Below are 20,808 nucleotides of genomic sequence, written 5' to 3' on the forward strand. Positions count from 1 at the left end.
GTTTGAGAGAGCAGCAGTGACAGGGGAGAGCAAAGAATTGTGGCCACAGACAGTAAAAGTGACCGTAGCTCTGACGATAATGGGGGTAATAACATTGCGGGGACAGTAAAAAAAATTTAAAAAAATCACAAAAATCTAAACCCTGATTCAAAATTGAAATATAAAGCATTTTTGATGAATGTGGCAAAGCCCTGGGCTATAGACCAGATGGTGGCGGCAGAACCAGAGTCAGACACAGACTTAGTGCGACCGTGCCCATCCAATCCCACCCCACGCAAGCCTCGTGTGGATCCCACAGGGCGACTCTTGGGTGATATGCGGAAACATACCCTCGTGAAAATTGTGAAGAGTGAGCATTCCAAGGGGAAGCATCTCTCTAGGCAATGCCGTGTTTCCACAGTTCACAAAGAAAGGAGCATGACTACATTTGCAAGTTCTCTGTAATGCCACTTCACAAAGGGGAATGTTTCCAGAAATATCACATTCTCAAGCACTTCTAGGAGCATTGGAAAGTGTTCTCCAAAAATTTTAGTTAATGAAATTAATTAGGAAATTTTATATTAATATTTAAAGTGAACAGTGCACAAGTTAGGGTAGTAGGTTTAAAAAATGCCGGTCCCCAGGGTGCTTTAAATATTTAAATCGCCGGTCTGTGAAGTGTTAAGGTGACTGAATTGGAAATTCATGTATTAACCAAAGGCTCCTTGTTATGCCCCATAGTATCTGCAATTAAATTTTTACTGTTTGTGTGCATGTGTGCCAGTATGTACAGGAGAGAAGGAGTCAATGATAGACTTATTCTTGCTGATTACTTGCAAGGGAATCATGAAAGGACATAAGTTTAATTGAATTCTCATTTAATGTTCCAATTTTTCCAGTTCTGTGGGTTACAGTTCTCCTGGTTTCAAATGTTGATGAATTTTCTTGATTCTTATTGCTTCAGGTTTGTGACACTGAAGAAGACATTTATGTTTTTGATGAAGAAGATTATTCAGAAGATGTGAACTTAGCTGCAGCCCAGCTAGGGCAATATCAAGCGTTCCCGCCATATCCTCCAAATTATACTAATTACCGTGGCATGACTGGGATTCTTGCTACACCTTCAAGTGTATCTTATCCAGCACCACATAGTGGCTCACAGACTCCTCTGCTGCCTCCTCAGACAGCCATTGGGGGCTTCTTCAGGGGAGTTGATCCAGCTGCAGCTGCAGCTAGCCTTATGTACCCTCCTACACTTAGTTATTATGCTGGACAAGGGGCACTGCCTTTCTCTGAGGGCCAGCAACTACCAAATTTTGGATCTGCTGGTCCAGGTATCCCTGCACAGGTAGGTAGTCTTTGTAGTTTCAGCACTCATGACAGTTTACTTCTTAAGCAGAAGCATAAGCATAAAAATGTTTAGCATATAAATTTTAGACAGGTGCAAATAGCGTTGGATGCTGTTGTGTCTCTTAAGTTCATTAAAAATAAACTAGGAACATTGTGTTGACACCGCCACACTTCATCTTTAAGGTAGTGTGATTATTGGTGTGATCTTCATGCAGAGCATATAGAAATATATGTGTTTGTTACGTGTGAAGTAAGACTACCATATTCTAGTTTTGATGCTTAATATGATCACAGCACAGATCTTCAAGTTATTGTGCTCAGTTGTGTAGAATTTAACTGGCTAAATTACACTATATGGAATGAGATGACCTATTGGACTGAAGAGGATGTCACATGGTTTACAGTTCTCAGTGGTTACAGCTTGAAGGATGTAAGCTGCTTTCAGGTTCTAGAATGTGAACATCCTTCTAGATGGTTAGGTCAGAGAATTACATCTGTTGGATCATGTTTTGTGATATCCAAATGCACACTCCACAAGACATGGTCAGATAAATGCTGTATGAGACTTGTGTGATTCTGTGTGTACGTGGCACAACCCTCTGCATCATGCCAGACTGACTGTAAATGCCTGTGCTTCTGTACTTCATTGACTTCCTGCATCATAATAGTTTTCATATTATTGATGTTTAAATTCATTTCTGATATAAATGATTTATGTAACAATTTTAAATACTAACATAGTTGGTATGGCAACTGGCTATGGGCTGAACGACTGGGGGGTCGGAGTTCGAGTTCCAGTAGGGTTAAGAATTTTCTCTTCTCCACTTAGTCCAGATAGGCTCTGGGGCCCACCCAGCCTGCTAGCCAATGGGAAAGGGGGGCTTTTTCCCTGGGGGTAAAGTAGCAAGGGTGTGAAGGTGACCGCTCACCTCCAGTTAGTGTCAAGGTCCAGAAAATGTGGATCTATAAATCCACTCCCCCATATGCCTTCATGGTGTAGTGCTTAATTAATCAAGCACAAGGAAAACTTCATTCTTACCTCTAGAATTATGTAAAATTTTCTTAACAATGCATGTCCCTGAAGATGGTCATTGAAAACTTGATACACTTGACGGTTGATCTTTGAATATTGACTTCAGTTTGCCACTGCACTGAAGGTGGTTAATTCCTGTTAGGTAGATTCAACTTCCTTATGCATTTCTTTGGCTTAGCAGGTGTTCTGAACTGAGCTGTGTCGTGATTGAAGGCTCCATCTGTATGCGAGGGACTGCTCAGTTGAAGCATTGTCTGACTCGTATACTGACCGCTCCTCATCTTGTATTGATGAAATGTTTTTTGGCACTTTTGAGAGTGAAAGGTCTTACATTGAGTTGTGTTTTGGAATGTTTGCATGCCAGACCTTTATGGTTAGTGAAATAATTCTTAGTTGTACTTTTTTTCATGTGGCCACCATTATTTCGTTTACCCTTTTGTTTTTCTGTATACCTCATTTGAGAAAGCATTCTCAATGGCATAGTGAGTACTGATGTTACTGCTGACAAGTTTCAGTAACAATGCACAGCAAAGAGAAAATAATTTTCATAATATGACAGCACACAAGCACAATGAATTGAGCAAGTATAGTTGAATTGAAAGTGAAAATTGAACAAGCTACAAATGAGAAAAAAGGGATGAGATGTACCCATACTGTGATTTCAGGTAGTGGTTTATTTTATTTGAGGGGCTGTGAGGTTCAGAATGCTGAAAGTTTTTACAGATCCTCAAATCATGGTTTTTAACCAGAGATCAGTGATCAGTTCTTGCCTATTCTTGAACCAAAGAGGCAGTTGTTTGGTAGTAAGGAGAAGACTGCTAATCCTGCTAACTTCCTCTAGGCAGAAAGAAACAAGCAGCAGTGCATAGATAGTTAGTTAGTTATTGGAGAGGGTGGGTTTCCCCATGCACTGAGACCTGTATTGGTCCATTGTGCTTCCCTCTATGATTTATACCATTCTCTATATCCTACCGGTACTGGTGCTTACCATCAGTCCCGCCCAGCCAGTGAGACCAGCTCTACTAGCTGAGAGGTATCTATAATGCTTCCCCCATCTACCAGAGGTATTAGAGACTGCTGTTGGGCGAGAAATGTCCGTTAATTTGGCTGAGTGACCTCCTTTGGAGATATGAGGTTCTTTTACGTGCCGTAAAGCTACGACACGGGACCCACGGCTTAAAGTCCCTCCCGGAGGACTTGTTCCCTGAATTTTTCCACCCTTAAAAATTCGACCACCGCCAGTATTTGAACCCGCGTACTACGAGTCATGAGGTGGGAACGTTACCTCTAGACTATGGAGGCCGCTAGCAGCAGTGCATAAGAAAGTGGACTGAGAATTTACCTCCTGTATGATCTATTGTGGATGTCTGCATTCCGGAGGGAGATTTAAAGCTTACAGCTAATGACATTTATTAACATTTCCACACATTACTGTCCAAACATAGACGTGACATATTTTAATGTCCCTTATTGTGTTTAAAACCTTTTTATGTATAAGAAAATGACAGTGGCTAAACAAAAAATGTTATGGTGAAAAGTATGGGATTCAGAAAATTATGCTTGTGTTGGCTACATCAGCTCACAAGTGAAATGAATCAGATGCGTCTTCATACCTACAGGGCCTTTAACGACCAACCATGAAGCAGAGGGCACTGATTTTCACGGATGAATCATCACAGGCCACAAGTCATGGGTGATTCATTTATAGCTTAAACTAAATGGACTAGCAAAAAGTGGTGAAGCCCGAAACATTTCCAGTAGCACCATGAGCTGGAAGGGTGACGTTTGTTTTCAGGGATATGACTACCACAGTGATACACTTCCTACAAAAAGGATCCACAATAAATAGTGAAACATGTTGAAAGTTCAGAAGGAGAGTCTGAAGCTGGGGGTTCCAAAAGAGTGCTAACCTCCAGTCTAAAAATAAATTTTAAATTGATTCTAACCTTTAGCACTGATACATGAACCCTTACAAATGGGTACAGTAAAAGCAAAATCCATCCAGTAAATGTCAAAAGTTTTAAGTACTGAGAAAAAACATAAAGGGTTCAAATTAGAATTAATTTTTAATGAAGGAGTTGGAATCCAAAATTTATTAATAGAGTAGAAAATAAACAACTGTAGTACAGTGTACAGAATATGAAAAAGAGTAGCTAGAAGAAGGATGCTGAGAATGATATTGGAATTCCAATTTAAGGGAAGGAAACTTGTGGAACAACTTGGAACAAGATGGTTGAGCCAGGTACTAGAAGATATAAAAAATACGAGGAGAAAGTCAAAATGGGTAGGAAATATATGTGTAATGTGACATTTGAAGTGCGTTCTCATATTTCATGTGAGAAATTAATGAATGGTATTGACATGCTACATTCCCATGACAACTGTATTTTTATCCCAATTTAACTAGAATTGAATTTTGTTGGCAGATTTTAATAAAAATGAAACTCTGTCATTTGGGAGCCAAGTTGTTTTGTATGGACTGATTGGACAGACGACAGACACACGTGATGAAACAGATAGGTGCTTTTCACAATTCTTGGAGACATTCCAAAAAAGAGAGAATGTGGGAAGATTGAAAAGACTAGAGATTTTTGATCTGTCATGCCAATGGAAGAAGTCTGAAGGAAGCCACTGAGGGAAAATGATGCACTTTGCTCTCTTTGCTCTCTGAAGGCTGTTGATTGCAACATGACAGTGTACATCTGCATACTGCTTGGGCAGTGGTTACATCAGTAAAGAAATTGCCTTACTCACCAGAACCGTCTTCTTGTATTGAACCATAAGAGTGGCACTCAGTGATTCCACTTTTTGTGTTCATGAGGAGGTGCATTGTGTGGTGTTGGAAGAAAAATATAGAGAAAGAAAGAAAGTGTTGAGAAATGTTTTTAGTTACTTGTACCATGAAGCAATACAGGTGTTTTATAACAATAATTGTTTTCAGTTGAATTACTCCTTTTGTATCATTTTCAATACCATCTGCAAATTAGTGCATGGATTTGTAACTATATATATCCTCTGCCCCTTATATAAAACTTGATGCATTTTGTGGTACATCTCCTTTACATACCATGCCTGTCTCTGTTTGCCAGGCTGCATCTGCATCAGTGTTTTCCCGACTTGGTGCGTCAGCCGATTCTCCAGGCAGCTTACATGATCCAAAAGTTACTGGATCCACATCAGTACCACAACCATTGCCACTACCACTACCGTCCCAACATCAGCAGCAATCAGTTGGACCTGTAAATGTTGTCATCACCTCATCTGACACGTTACCAACATCTGCCCCAACTAATCAACCTACATTAAGTGTTACAATTCCACCACAACATAGACTGGGCACTCCTCTTGTGAAGCAGCCCACAACAAACCACCTCCATCTACAGAGCACAACTTCAGCTTTCACATCTACCACTGTAAGTTTTTAATGATGCAGTGGAACCATGATATAACAAGCATGACTTATTGTGAGAACTTCATTGTAACAGAAAAGAAAACATCGGCACCAATAATATGTTAATATTACATATATGGGAAAACCTCACATAGAATGGTGGCGTTTTTTTCTGCATATTCATTGTAACGAGCAATTCCTAGGTATCCATAAGTTTTGTACAAACTATAATTGCAGGTTTTTTCCCCAAACTACTTATAGTTGGCAGAAAATTGACAACTTCTGCGTTCAAATAATGCAAACAGTATCAAGAATGTAGGATTTGAAGTTTTCACAGCGGTGACTATGGAGAAAGCAGTCTTCTGGGATGTGGCGCCATATAGATGTGGTGTTAACAGACGTTTCGGAGGAACATATCACCACCATTTTCAGGGTAGACGGGGTTATGTCTCAGCAAGTCATGGAAGCCTCTCATCTGTTCCCTCAAGAAACCCCCAGGACATGATGCCAGATCCACAAGGCCACGCAAGTGCATGACCGACTCGTATAGCAACCCCCCAGCTTAAGGGTTAATGCCCTCCCATTGACCTTGCCTTTCTCCCCCGATACAATATCCTATACCTGCTCTAGTCTTGCTACGGCTCCCCAGACCCTTCCCCTCTCCCTCTTCACTGATTTCCCATGTAGATCTGTTCCTTCCTTTCCTGTTTCCTGCTCTCATACAGCTGAGTTTATTTCCGACATTAGTCTGTTTGCACCTGTTCTCATTGTCTCTTCGCTTGTGGATTTTCTCATTTTTTTTTTCTACCCTGAAGATGGGAGGCGATACGTTCCTCCGCAACATCCGTTAACATCACATCTACGTGGCGCCACATCCCCAAAGACTGCTTTCTTCAGTATCAAGAATATTGAAATATTGTTCGTTGCTTTCATGTCTCCTTGTGATAACTACTTGAAGAACCATAAGCAGTATCTGCATAATGTCACAGATGTAGCATGTTCACACTGTTATTGCCTGCAGACAGCATAAATTGCATTTTGTTTCATTATCTTGAAACCCATACAGCATATGGGTAGTACTGTGCATGAAATGTGACATTCATTTTTATTTACAATTCTATTCTGATAAATATGAACAAGTTCCTTTCTTTTTTGTATGAGATACATGCAGAAATGCCTTTCAGTAATATCGCCAATCATTGTCAGATTTTAACTATAATTGAAATGTGTTGGCGCATTTTAGAAGACTCCCCAGTATCAAATTTAATGAAAATTCATTTTGAAGTTCTAGATTTGTTATGTGCTGACAGATGGATAGACAAACATGGCAAAGCTAATAAGGGCGGTACAGCAATTTTTTATTGCAGACATGCCAAAATGAACAAGTATTCTTTTTACCTGCATTATTTTTTAAATCTTCCCTACCACTCTACCTGCAAGGAAAGAGTTCCTAGTACCTGTTGTATAGGAGGCTGGGTGGGCCCAAGATTCAGTCTGGACATTTTGAAGAAGAGAGAAGTTTCTTGCCACTACCAGGAATTGCATCCCAACTCCTCAGTAATCCAATCTCTATCCTGGTTGTTGTACCAACTGAACTAGCGAGGCTCCAGTCTTAGTGACAATGAAACTACAGCCATTGCTATGCAACAGCATGGTAAACACACCTCTACAACAATAGAATTACTATTATAAACGATGTTATGCAACCCATTGCTAGGCAGCTTCAACAGTTGGTCTACAACAGTGGAAATGGGGGTGTTTTCTGTATGGTCTATGCCAAGGAGTTATCGTGAAGACAGTTGGGGTGACCCAGTCAGTTGAAAGTCAGCCTGTGAAGAGAAGACTTATTAGGTTGGCGTGAAATGGCTGCCAGCCTCACAGTTGTCAGTTGAGAATTGGGTTCTGCACAGAAGGCTTAGTGGGTACTTTGGTGATGTATAAAGTTGTGGAGACTAGCAGTAGTGCTGTAATTACTTGTGGTTCCAAATGATGTGTATAAGTGGTCAATAAATCCATTCACGAATCCGTACCCTGTCTGTAGTCACCGCTAAGTCGAAACAACTGGTGTCAGAAGTGATTGGATTGGATACTGCATTGGATTTTGATTGTTATAATGCAACACTACAGACATGGAGTGGGTAATGGAATTCCTGTTGGTCTTTGAGAAGAGATGGACTCACCACAAAAAAATGGACGCCAACCAAGAAATGCTAACCAGGATGATGGCCAAGATGGACACCCAGCTAAAGAAGATGAAGGCCTNGGCCAGGATGGAAGCCCATAATGAAAGGATGATGGCCAAGATGGACACCCAGCTAAAGAAGATGAAGGCCTGTCTAGGAAAGACAGATGCCACAGTAGAAACTTTTGGAGCTCTGAAGAAATGGCATGGAGTCCGGCATCTAGCCATAAGGTGCCGTGGTCAGCTGAAGAAAAGGACGCAGGGCATTGGTGATCCTAGGAAGAAGTCAGCCACAACCTGCATAGGGATGACCTGTCATGCCATTCTTGCACATCATAAGGGCATGGTCATCACGGACAATGCCAGGACAATATTGCAAGAGGAGCCCCTAAAGGATGGACGCCTGAGAGGAGACAGCGGATAAACCAGGAAAGTAGCAATGGCATAAGGAGCCAAGACGTTAAGGAACAACTAATTCTGAGGAAAGCGAGGACAACTGGAAGTGTCATTCAAAGAATGGAGAAGAAGACAACAGCTATGACTGGAAAGTGTGGGAAATGTTAAAGAGACCTTCAGGGAGACCCTGGGTCTGGAGATCACAAAGATAATAGCCAGGACTTCCATTAGACTGCAGTAAATGAGTGTCAGGACCATTGTGAATGGATTAACCCCCTCCTGAATGAAAGAAGAGACTACTAAAAACAGCTTAAGAGCCGTCGGTGTAGGAGCATTTACCATTCTCAGAGCTTCCCTCACTGATCGGAAAAGCAGGATGATGGTCACAAACCTGAACCAACTGTCACCCAATGAAGGAACCCTTCGGGACAAATGACTTTAAGGAGGAAGCGGCAGGAGCAGTTGGAGAGCACACACCATGATAACTGAGCCATGGGGAGGAAGGTGAGACCAATCACAGACATTGCAAATGCAGCCCTCGGAAAAGAAGAAATGGTGGTATGCCTGTAGGCTATTCAGGACAAATAGCCTTAAGGGGGAAGCAATGTGATATGTAGACATGTTGCTAGGCAGAGACATTGAAACTGAGACAACAGCCATTGCTATGCAACGGTGCTGTAAACACAGCTCTGTAGCAATAGACTTACTGTTGGAAATAGTGTTATGCTACTCAGCTGCAACAGTTGGACTGCAGCAATGAAAATGGTGTTTTCTATGTTGTTCATTCCAAGGAGTTTTTTGGAAGACAGTTGGGGTGACCCAGCCAGTTGAAGGTCAGCCTTTGAAGAGAAGACTAGGAGATTGATGTGAAATGACCACCATCCTGGCAGCGGTCATTGAGAATTGGGTTTTGCGTGAGAGGCTGTGAAGATAGAACCTGAACACATGAAGCTGAAGAATCTCCACTGTTAGAAGCTGCTGCTAGGGAACGGCTGGTGAAGACACAGCAGGCTGGAAAAAGGTTTAGCGGGTGCTTTGGTCATTTATAGTGTGGAGATTAGTGATAGTGCTGTAAGTACTTGTAGTTCTGAGTGGTGTGTATAAGTTATCAATAAATCCATTCACCAGGATTACAGAATGATTAACCCATTCATTTATTTATTCAGGATGCATTTAATGATATCAGGAGCCCTGACTGTATACCATTGAATGACATGATAATTTGTGAATGATGAATTTGCAACACTGTGGAAGGAAGTCAGTGTGGCCTAAATTCAGATACTGTTCAAGCATATACCTGGAGTGATTGTACACGCAGGCTTTATGAGTAGAGCCAGTGAGGTCACATGTCTGGTGCCACCATCGTGCTGCCTCCAACTCTGTGAACACATAAGAGAAGTTTCGTTTGGCCCATTTTCCTGTCAGATCAGTGTCTGAAGGTAATCTCCCCCCCCCCACACACACACACACACACAGATATGCACCCACCCACCCCTCTCTCATCACATGAAAAGAAAGTTTTTATTTGCTTGCTTGTTTTTTCCTTGTGACTCACACACTGTTGTCTCAGAGATGACAGTGTCTTCGAGGAATGTGAAGTTTTAACAGAACTGGATGTGACTGGAACCTGTTCTTTCCAGGCTGAGCATGGACCCTGTTAGGATCATTGATTATAAATAGTTCGTAGTGAGAAAGCAGAATGTAAGTTACTGTATTAAAAACTGAGAACGTCTCATTGTCATAAGTGATATAGGTGTAAGAGGCTAATTTAATGTCACAGTATTGTAACACGTGGCCATTTGGGCTGAAGGTTTGTTTTGTTTGTTTGTTTGGCCTGTGAGCCAGAAGAAGTTTAGAATTGTTGCTGTGAAGTAAAGCTATAGAATCATTATGTAAGTGTGAAATATCCACCGGTTTTTAAGATGCTAAACCAAAGGAAAATGATTTAGCTACTTTTTAGGTAAATATGGTGCTTGCAGTGATAATGTAAAATGAGGTCTTTTTATATTCCTTTTCCATTTATTCCCATAGATTAAATGATGTCCCTTGAAAGACTTAAAATGTACTATGTACTTTCAGGCTTTTAACTCTACTTCGATCAGCTCCACAACACAGTCGTCAGTGCCACATGCATTCCAGATATCTATGCCCCCTCAGGCACAGCTACCACATGCGTCAATTCTTGAGAAGGGCGCTGCTTCCCTTAGTCCAGTTCTTCCAATTTCTACAGGAATGTTATTGTCATCTGTGCCATCACCTGTTTATTCAGCGTTAGAAAAAAGTCCTGCTGGCAAGAATAATGTTGCAGGTATTATTTTTATTCCTTGACTCAGTTTTGTTAATGAATTTAAATTGAAAGAATGTTTTGATGCTGGAATTGCTAGACAGCATATGAACCTTTGAATAGGATGTTGTTCCTTGTTTACAGAACAAATGGAAGAGTTGAAAATCTTGGTCATGTCAGGGTGATTGTACTCAGTAATTTAGGGGAGCTGTAGCATGGATAATTAACAACTGTGGATAATCCAAATACTTCGTATCTAATGAACTCTGTTCAAGTTAAAAACTGTAATAGGATATAGAGCCCACAGGGTCAGTGGACAGTGAAACAGATGTTTTTCTATTGTGGTAATGGGATCTGGGGGGAAGGGGGGTTAGAAAACGGTAAAATAGTAAAGTGAAAGTTGCAGCATAGTCCACAAGAAATCACAGATCATCAGTTATACATGTTACTGAAAAAGATGTAATGAGCATTGAAATCGGTATACGTGGTGTGTTCAAAAAGTATCAAACCTTCTTTTTTCCCGCGTAAACCAATGAAGCGTGGTAGGCTCCCTTCGGTGGAGATGTGGAGGGGACATTCATGCGCAGTCGTGACTTTTTTCCCGCCCGCAGAAAGTGTCAGTCGCTGGCAGTCAACCTATGAGTGAGGACGTGTAGTGAGCGCTTGTCGGATTCCAGTAAGGTGTAAAATGATGGAACAACATGAGCAGCAATATTGCATCAAATTTTGCCAAAAGCTTGGCGATACCCAAGTGGAAACCATTCACAAGATTCAACAGGCTTTCAGGAACGATGGCATGAGCAACTCATGGATGAAGGAGTGGTACAGCCGCTTCAAAGATGGCCACACATCAGTGGACAGTGAACCGCGTTCAGGTAGACCCTCAACAAGCTGAAATGAGAATGTCATTGAGCAAGTGCGGACTTTGGTCATGGAGGACCGTCGTATCACAGTCCGAGAAGTTGCGAACGAGATAGGGGTAAGCATTGGATCAGTACATTCAATTTTGACCAAGGATTTTGGCATGAGGAGAGTGTCTGCGAAATTCGTACTGAAACTGCTAACAATGGAGCAGAAGCAACGCCGTCTGGAAATCGCACAGGACATGCTGGACAATGCAAACAGTAACCCCAACTTTCTGAACACCGTGATCACAGGCGATGAGTCGTGGATTTATGGGTACAACCTGGAAACCAAGTTGCAGTTGTCACAGTGGAAACATCCGACATCCCCAAGGTCAGTAAAACACTGCAGGTCCACAGCAATGTCAGGGTCATGATGGCCATTTTCTTTGACTCCCGTGGGGTTGTGCATCATGAGTACGCACCACAAGGCCAAACCATCAGAAAGGAATACTACCAGGAGGGCCTTCGTTGCCTTCGTGATGCTGTGCGGCGCAAACGACCGGATCTGTGGGCAGCAAAACTTGGCAGCTCCATCATGATAATGCACCCGCCCATTCTGCGCATCTGTTTCATACTTTCATCGCCAAACACAACATCCCTGTGGTTCGTCAGGCTCCCTACTCCCCCAACATTGCTCCGTGTGACTTTTGGCTATTTCCCAAGCTGAAAATGCTGCTGAAAGGAACCCGATTTCAGTCGAGAGAAGACATCATGTGGAATCCAATGGCCCGGCTGATCACTATTCCAAAAGACGTGTTCCAGAAGTGTTCCCAACAATGGCGGAAGCGCTGGGAGAAGTGTGTGTAATACCAGGGAGACTACTTTGAAGGGGATTAGGGTTTTGTACCTCCAAATCAATAAATGTATTTCTGCCGACCAAAAGTTCAATACTTTTTGAACACACCACGTATACATCTTAATCAGTAACTAAGGGGTTCTAAAAGGTCTGTGTTTAATCTACAAAACATAATCTGTATGTGAATAATATTGTCTGCTGTATATGTATTCTTCAATCCAAAGAACAATGAATGTCATATATTTAAAATTTATTTTGTTCCACAGGGGTAGTTACCCTCTTGACAGCCTTGATGTCCCCGAGTGTCATTCTTACCCATAATGCAAATAATGTAACATGTAGTACCGTTGCTAAACGGCTGTCGCAAGAAGGAACATGCATTGCTTGGTAACGGCTGCTGAACACGTCAAACATAACTGAGCTGTTACTAGACAGTCATAACAACAATAGGGGGATTGTTGGAGGTAGTGTTTTCTATTTGGTTCGCCCTGAGGCTGTATAGGAGGACCCAAGGCTGGCTGAGTATGGTTAAATTGAGTGAAATGAAGTGAAGTGGTTGGTTGAAGAGTGATTGAGTTCATTTAAGGAGTGGCAGTTGAGAGGAGCTCTGCAAGGGAGGCTAAGAAGAGATGGCACTGTAATTGAGTTGACAGTTGATAGGAGTTCAGTTGTGGAGTGTTAACCAGTGGGCAGCACCGTGCCCGTGGAAGCTGAAGAATCTCCATTGTTAAGAGTCGTTACCAGGAAACATCTAACGAAAACATGGCAAAGGAATAGTCATTGTTGTGAGCTGTTAGTAAGCAATGACCAGTGAAAGCAGACTGGATTTGTAGTGTGGAAATCAGCAATAGTGTTAGTGTTATTTGTAGTTATGACCCATAAGTGGTCAGTAATTCTGTTCACCCAGCCATACTTCATCTGTAGTCACACATACACATGAGACAATAAGAAACCTTATCAAATTCATTTATACTGTGAGGTAAAGTTGTGACTCTGTGCTTAATTAATTAAGCACTTCCATGAAGACATGAGGGATTGGAGGTATAGCTTCATCATTCTTAAGTTCAGGACTAGATATTTTATACTGTTTAAACATAATGTGTAAATTCTTTTCAAAATGTACATTTGGGGTTTTAGATTGTCCAGTATGGCCTAAACTTCCTTTGATATCACACCTGTATGGGTCAAGTAATGGATTAGACTGAATTTTGTTAATGAAAAGAAGTCAGTATTAATTTGCCTAGTGCAGAATGACAAGTGGCATTTCACTTTAACCTGAATTGCAATTACAGATTATGAATCTTTTAATTTTAAAACTTGGTTGAAACGGTAAGCAGACATATAGTTGGAGCTGAGTCAGTCGATTGAATTTTGGCTAACTTTCCATCTTCTCCCCCTCAATATTTTAGGAGCTGGTCATGTGGCCGATGTGCGCAGAGTGTCCACAGGTTCTGCAATAGGAGTAGAAGACGGAGAGGAAGGTTATGATGCAGAACATGATCCATGTCCTGATTTCCAGCCTGTAATTCCACTACCAGCAGAAGTGGAACTGACTACTGGAGAAGAAGAAGAAACAGTTCTATTTGAAAGCAGGGCAAAGCTCTTCAGGTAAGGGGTCATGTTCCATCTTAGAACTGCAGTCGTTGCAGATACACAGATGTACATGCACACATGGAGATACTGACAGTGCCATCAATGTAATTAAGATCTAAAAGTTTTTGACAATGGTATATTGCTATAAGTATTATGTTTTTGGACATTATCCATTGTCTTGTCTATTTTCTAAAAACCTTCCTGTTTCTTTTTAAAAACACAGCGTTTCGGAGACTGGATTCTGTCCATGTCCTCAGGTAAAACCTCCAGTCTGGAGATATGAGCTAGGTTTCACCTGAGTGCGGGGACAGAATCCAGTCTCTGAAACGTATTTTTAAAAAGAAACAGGCTGGTTTTTATTAAATAGACAAGACGATTGTTAATGTCCAAGGACATAATACTTGCATCAGTGTAACTGTTTAACATTATGCATGTTTTATTTTCCACTGCATATTGCACCTGTGATTACTGGGTCATCTTCAGGTGGCACAATACTTAAAAATATCAGTTCATAAAAATGTCTTGCTTACATTCTGTTGTATTTGGGCCTTTGTTCTGTTTTCACATTCAGATGTGTGGCCAGTTTGTCTGGGTATTTGTTAGTTAGTAAAATATAATATACAGTATTGTCGCATGTTGGGTATGTCACACGACAAGTAACTTCACGCCTTATTTGATATAGCGAATTTATTGAACACTCGCTCTTACAATCACACAATTTACAATCTCACAATTACTGCCATCAGCAGTATCACAAATACTTCTCCTGTAGTCACTGCCATTCAAGTCACTCCGGCGAATGCTGGACCGCAATTGACTGGTTAATCGTTACTCACTAGTAACTCACTCACTCGTAACTGGCTCAATACTCACTCATTGAATAGTGTTCAGTGCTCCTTATTTAGCCTCGGCACGGACAACACAGAAAACAGTGACGCGATAGGTACTGCTGTTACGTGACGCCGTGTTTACAGGTTGCCTAGCAACACTACCAAGAGTTGTTTACTGCTGTGTAGTAACCGCAGTATCCCTTGTTATGTCACCACGGCAATGGTTGCTTCACACAGTTGCTCTTCCGTTATGTCACTATGGGAGAGGGGGTGATTACTGAGCGTTGCATACTGATGGAAGGAGAGGGGGTATGTGACATCACTCAGGAGACCGCAGAGTTCACGTGACCCCTACTTCCCGTTGCGCCATCCACGTCACAGTATATAAAAATATACAGACAATAAAACTTAATTAAATAGAATATAAAGTTGTAGATATATTCATAATAGATATGTGGAAGAATGGCTTTCTCAGTTCAACACAAGAATTTAGAAATATTTTGAAAATGTTCTCTAGTAGACCAATTTTTTCGCTATAATAATATATATAACACTGTCACCTTTTCAGAGTGCACAAAAATTTACAGCCAGATTTACCTGAATGGATGATGATTCTTAATGCATGATGACACTTCACTAGGAAATGTCTGCCCAGAAAAAGTAATTTTGCAAATTGATGTAATCTTACACTAAACATGTGAAGAAAATAAATATTAGAAAACAGTTTTATGTGAAATTTATTGATTTCCTTCTTCAAGTCATTAGCATTTATTCAGCTTCTCTCATCTATCTCAGCTTCACGGTCTTCACAGTTCCCATCTTGTCTCAGCCACTGCTTGAACTCTCATATTCACTGCCAACATTCTCATATTCTCAGCTTCTTCCTTATTGTCCCGTGCATCCATTTCATCAGATGAACAGCAGTTCGTAAATCCTCTCCTCAACACATTTGGAGAGAACAGTGCTGTGGTCTAAATTCACTGGGACAGTGAATTTACACTGAGCTTCTTTATTGTCCCTGGGGTGTCAGGACATCATCCCCTAACATGGCCCATTTGAAACACTGTTGTTTGAAATGATCATTAAAAGGTTTATTCACTGGAATGTATAGTTATGAAGTCATCTTTCCACGTATGGCCACGATGTCAGTATTCATTCCCTGAATTAGACATCCAGTGTTCAGTGACCTTCAGCTGCATCAAAGCATTCCCTCTTTTCTCAATATTACATGTGGTCCCCAGATCAAGACAAGTTGTCACCAGTCCCACATCATTTAATTTAGTCATCCATCCCTTAGGGAGGTGCACAGTTATTAGCTACATAGGCAGCTGCACCTTAAACACAGTTCTTTCTGTTTACTGTTGTACATGGCAGTTTCATGCCGTCTGCCAACTCTGTCAGTATTAGTCACCTGCATCTTTTCATTGCCTGGCACTTTTCTGACAACAGAATTTTCATCATGATGATCAGTGGTGTAACCCAGTGGCGTTTCAAAATACACTCACATTCATCGACAGTGCATTGAAGTGTGGTGGTAACTTCTTACAAAGTGAAGACCTTTGTTATAAAGAAAACCTGTTCTCCGCATCAATTATACACATTTCTCTGAGCTGGACTTAAAATTTCAGCCTCTCACTGGCTAATGATACTGGATGAGACTGATATTCCATTCTGTCTCTGAATCCATAGAAATAACATTTCTCACATAAAATTAGCAAATTCCTGTTTCTCTTGTTCCCACTTTGGGAAATTTGCCTCAGGAAAAGCTGTATTTTTGTGCCTGTTCATACTTTTATTCCGTATTTTATCACCATTCTTAGAGTATGGACCATAAATACACTGCCTGATAATTTTTGACACATAGTCTTTTTCTCAACGTGTCTACCATTTCTTCATTGACTGATGTGTGTTAGAACAATCTCGTGGTGTCATAAATCAGTAAATTGCTGCTTTTACTTCATAAGTGTGATGGTACTTCAGGCAACCTCATGTCATCTGACCCTGAAATGCATCTGTCTCAGTTTCTTGCTTGCAACTCACACAGTACAATGATGGTAAATGTAATCTGTGGTATGATCATGTCAAGCACTTTAAAACATTAAAACACATTACAAACATCTTTGATACACACATGCACAAATGCACAGGTGTGTAACTCTAAGGGGGAGGAGCACGTCTTCCATCTGGGAAAATATGATACTGATCTCTTTCAACATGACCCTGACATACAAAGCAGAAGCAGGTAGCAGAGAGTTCAAGAAGTTAAAGAATTAAAAATCAGTGTTCAGACTGATATTGAGGATGTTCTTGATTTGATCCCTAAAACTGGAGACTCACACTTGCCTAATATGTGGCTGTGATATTTACTCACGATTGACCACGCTGTGTCTGTTACCGTTGTGTCCATTGTCTGCTTGTTAAAGTTCTCAGTTATTCTGTGGTTGTAGTAAAGCATATACGTGTAAAATTACAGAGGTTTTTGTGAGTTTCATTTCTGTTGCTAAATTATTATTATAATTTTTATTGGAAGGGGTGGGTTTCTGCATGCACTGCAACCAGTGGTCTATTGTACACCCCCCTGTGATATTCTACCAGTCTCTATACCCTACCGGTATTGGTGCGTGCCATCAGTCCCGACTGAGCCAGTGAGTTCGGCCTCTACTGGCTCAGCGGTATCTAGATACTTCCCGCATCTACCAGAGGCGTTAGAGACTATTGTTGGGCGGGAAATGTCCTTACAAATTTGGCTCAGTGGTCTCCTTGAGACATGAGGTTCTTTTACATCCCGTAAAGCTACGACACAGGACCCACGGCTTAAAGTCCCTCCCGGAGGACTTGTTCCCTGAATTTTTCCGCCCTTAAAAATTCCACGACCTCCACCGGGTTTGAACCCGCGTACCTTGAGTCATGAGGCGGGAACGTTACCCCTAGACTACGGAGGCCAATTTCTGTTGCTAAATACTTCATGAGTTTTTAATTGACCTTTATTATTCGCAAAATGGGGATTTTAAATCCCATAATATTACAGGCCAGTGGTCAGATTTTTGTTCATGAGTAATTTTATTATTATTGTAAAAGTGCAATACTTCACTTGCTGAAACATGTTTATAGGGGGGTATGATAAAATAGCTTTTTTGCCACAGACGGTATTTGCTTTCAAGTTTTAGTTTGGGACATGCTGAAATTGTGCTCCAGGAATTAAGTTTTGTATTATTTTAATTGACAGCATAGTTAATTTGAATTTTGTAACAGGAGATTTGCCAGGTATTTACATAAAGCTGTGGGTAGGGAATGAAAGGTAATTTTTAAATTTGGAAATATTGTCTGCTACATTAATTTTATTTTGCCAATAGGTATGTGGATAAAGAATGGAAGGAACGTGGTGTGGGCACCATGAAACTTCTGCATAACCAAATGACAGGGAAAGTACGTGTATTGATGAGGCGTGAACAAGTACTGAAGATATGTGCAAATCATAATCTTAGATCTGACATGGAGTTGACTCAAATGAATAACCGTGCCTGGATGTGGGTGGCCCTTGATTTTGCTGATGAGGAGGTTCGCCTTGAAAAGCTTTGTGTGAGATTCAAGACATCTGATGAAGCTGCCAATTTCAAAGATGCTTTTGACAAGGCCAAATTAATTGTTGCAGCTACTGAGACCTCTGCAGTCAAGGCTGTAGCATCCGTTCCTTCTGTTTCTACATCAGCTGTCACTCAAGAGCCCTCCAAAATTGCAACCAAAGTTGTTACTTCTGCAATTACATCCCCAGTTCCAGTTACATCATGTAATAAAATAACTGTAGGTGGGTTTACATTTGCATCTCCGCCTACTTTTAAAATAGATTCAAAATCTGCAGCGGCACAGACATTGAAAGATACTACTAAAGACAAAGAGAAGGGTTCTGGAGAGGGAGCTAAACCAAGCCCATTTGCTGGTTTTAGCTTTACCAGTCCGTCTAAAGTGTCTACATCATTGGAGTCTCCTGTCATTACAGGCAATGTGCAAGTGTCTGAACCCACATCATTACACAGACCCCGCACTATTGTACCAAAATCTGTTGGTGTTACATCTACATCAGATAAAGTTCAGATTATGCCAGAATCAGGTACTCCGACATCTGGCTCAAAATTAATGTTTGACTCACCTCATACTGATTTCACATTCTCAGCCCTAGCAGCTGTTATTAAGGAGCCAGGTTTTAAGAAAGATGACAGTTTTAAGGGTTGGGAAGGAGCAGGAAAACCTGTGTTTGGGGGATCCCTGAAGTCTGAAGGTGTTGTTGAAAATGAGGGTAGCGCAGAAGAGTTTGTGCCAACAGCAGAATTTGAACCTGTAATTCCACTACCAGAACTTGTGGAGCTGAAGACAGGAGAGGAAGGAGAAAACATACTATTTGAAGAGAGAGCAAAATTGCTTCGTTTTGACAGTGAAGGAAAACAGTGGAAGGAGCGTGGTATTGGAAAGCTGAAGATAATGCAAATTCCTACCACTGGTAAAGTTCGGTTACTTATGCGGCGAGAACAGGTTTTAAAAGTATGTTGCAACCATTTTGTGACTGCAGATATGAAGTTTACTGCCCTATCATCTTCTGACCGGGCCTGGACTTGGTGTGCCCAAGATTATTCTGAAGGAGAAATGAAACCAGAACTCCTAGCTGTTAGGTTCAAGACTGTTGAGCAGGCACTTCTTTTTAAGAAAACCCTTGATGAAGTTCAAGTGAAAATGAGTGATGAAGGTAAAGATACAAATGAGCCAACAGCTCACAGTATGGTTTGGAAATGTAAAGAATGTCTTTTTCCCAATGCTTCTGTTGCAAATCATTGTACTTCATGTAAAAGGCCAAAACCAAGAGAATTCAAGGAGAACCCTTTGCTTGTCTCTCACAGCAGTAACCAGCAGCTAAAGCTTTTTGAGCTTTCTAAGTCACCTGAATCCTGGGAATGTCAGTCATGTTGCCTTATAAATGATATGGACAGTGAAACCTGCATAGGGTGCAAAAAGCCAAATAGTTCAAAAGCAGCCGATGTCTCAAGTGCCTTGCAATCAGAACCTCTGTCTGAGATCTTCAAGGCCAAGCCAGGTTCATGGGAGTGTGAGGCTTGCTACATTCGAAATCAAAGTACAGCAGATTTGTGTATGGCTTGTGAAACCCCCAAACCAGGAAGTAATGTGACTTGTGAAACTGCATCATCTTTTAGTTCTAGCATTCTTCCAAGATCAGACCAAAATGTACCTCTTTCAGAACTGTTTAAGCCCAAAGCTGGTTGTTGGGAGTGCAGCCAGTGCTATACATATACTGATGCTGATAAGACATCTTGCTTATGTTGTGGTGGTCCAAAACCAGGTCATGATGTAACACAGAGAGAAATGCCTGGTAATGCCACAAACCAGGCTTCTTTTAAGTTTGGAATGCCCTCTTCTGGAACTGAATTTAATTTTTCAACTTCATCCCAAATCACCAGTGGCCAAAGTGATTTTACATTTGGCATTGCACCAGGACACACATCTGAACCAGTTAATAATAACTTTGGAATGCCCATTTCAAATATATCTACGTCAACAGCAACAACCACCACCATTACTCATGCTTTGTTTACAAGTTCCAATGCCTGCATTCCAAAAGGTGGATTTTCGTTTGGTCTCCCCTCTACCACTACCACTGCTTCATCTGTTACATGCATTTTTGGTGTAGACAGCACATCAACAAATAAACCATTCTCATTTGAGCCAAAAGCTAATACTGGAGCTTTCCTGTTTGGAAGTTCAGCAGGATGTGGTACTGAAAGGAACACCAGTTCCTTGACTTTCAGTTTTGGTAGTAACATACAGGCAGAAGGCAACAGGGATTCTACACCACCCAAGGATACAGCAGGTGAGATGTCATTATTTGGTATAAGTGAATTTGGATATGAGATTGAACCTTTGCTCTGAATCAGAATCTGTAACATATTTCTTAACTAAAGTTAAATTTTTTTGTCCATGGTGTAGCGTATATGTTAACACTTTGCAGACCGTACACATGATATGATTTTAGGACACATTAGGTTGTAACACACTGTACCTTGC

At 41.1% G+C, this 20,808-nt stretch overlaps 1 protein-coding gene across 2 annotated transcripts in view; it reads left to right on the forward strand.

Moving 5' to 3' along the window:
• The window catches only part of LOC111872234 (E3 SUMO-protein ligase RanBP2), a 142,413-nt gene that overhangs the window by 57,834 nt on the left and 63,771 nt on the right, over window positions 1–20,808 (forward strand). For both annotated transcript variants that reach the window (XM_023865920.2, XM_023865921.2), the window contains exons 19-23: window positions 944–1,327; window positions 5,452–5,775; window positions 10,411–10,639; window positions 13,726–13,924; window positions 18,093–20,614. In XM_023865920.2, the coding sequence (XP_023721688.1) occupies window positions 944–1,327; window positions 5,452–5,775; window positions 10,411–10,639; window positions 13,726–13,924; window positions 18,093–20,614 (3,658 nt within the window). The remainder of the gene's footprint in view (window positions 1–943; window positions 1,328–5,451; window positions 5,776–10,410; window positions 10,640–13,725; window positions 13,925–18,092; window positions 20,615–20,808) is intronic.

The sequence above is a fragment of the Cryptotermes secundus genome, unplaced genomic scaffold (genome assembly GCF_002891405.2).
Source record: "Cryptotermes secundus unplaced genomic scaffold, Csec_1.0 scaffold797, whole genome shotgun sequence".
Lineage (NCBI taxonomy): Eukaryota > Metazoa > Arthropoda > Insecta > Blattodea > Kalotermitidae > Cryptotermes > Cryptotermes secundus.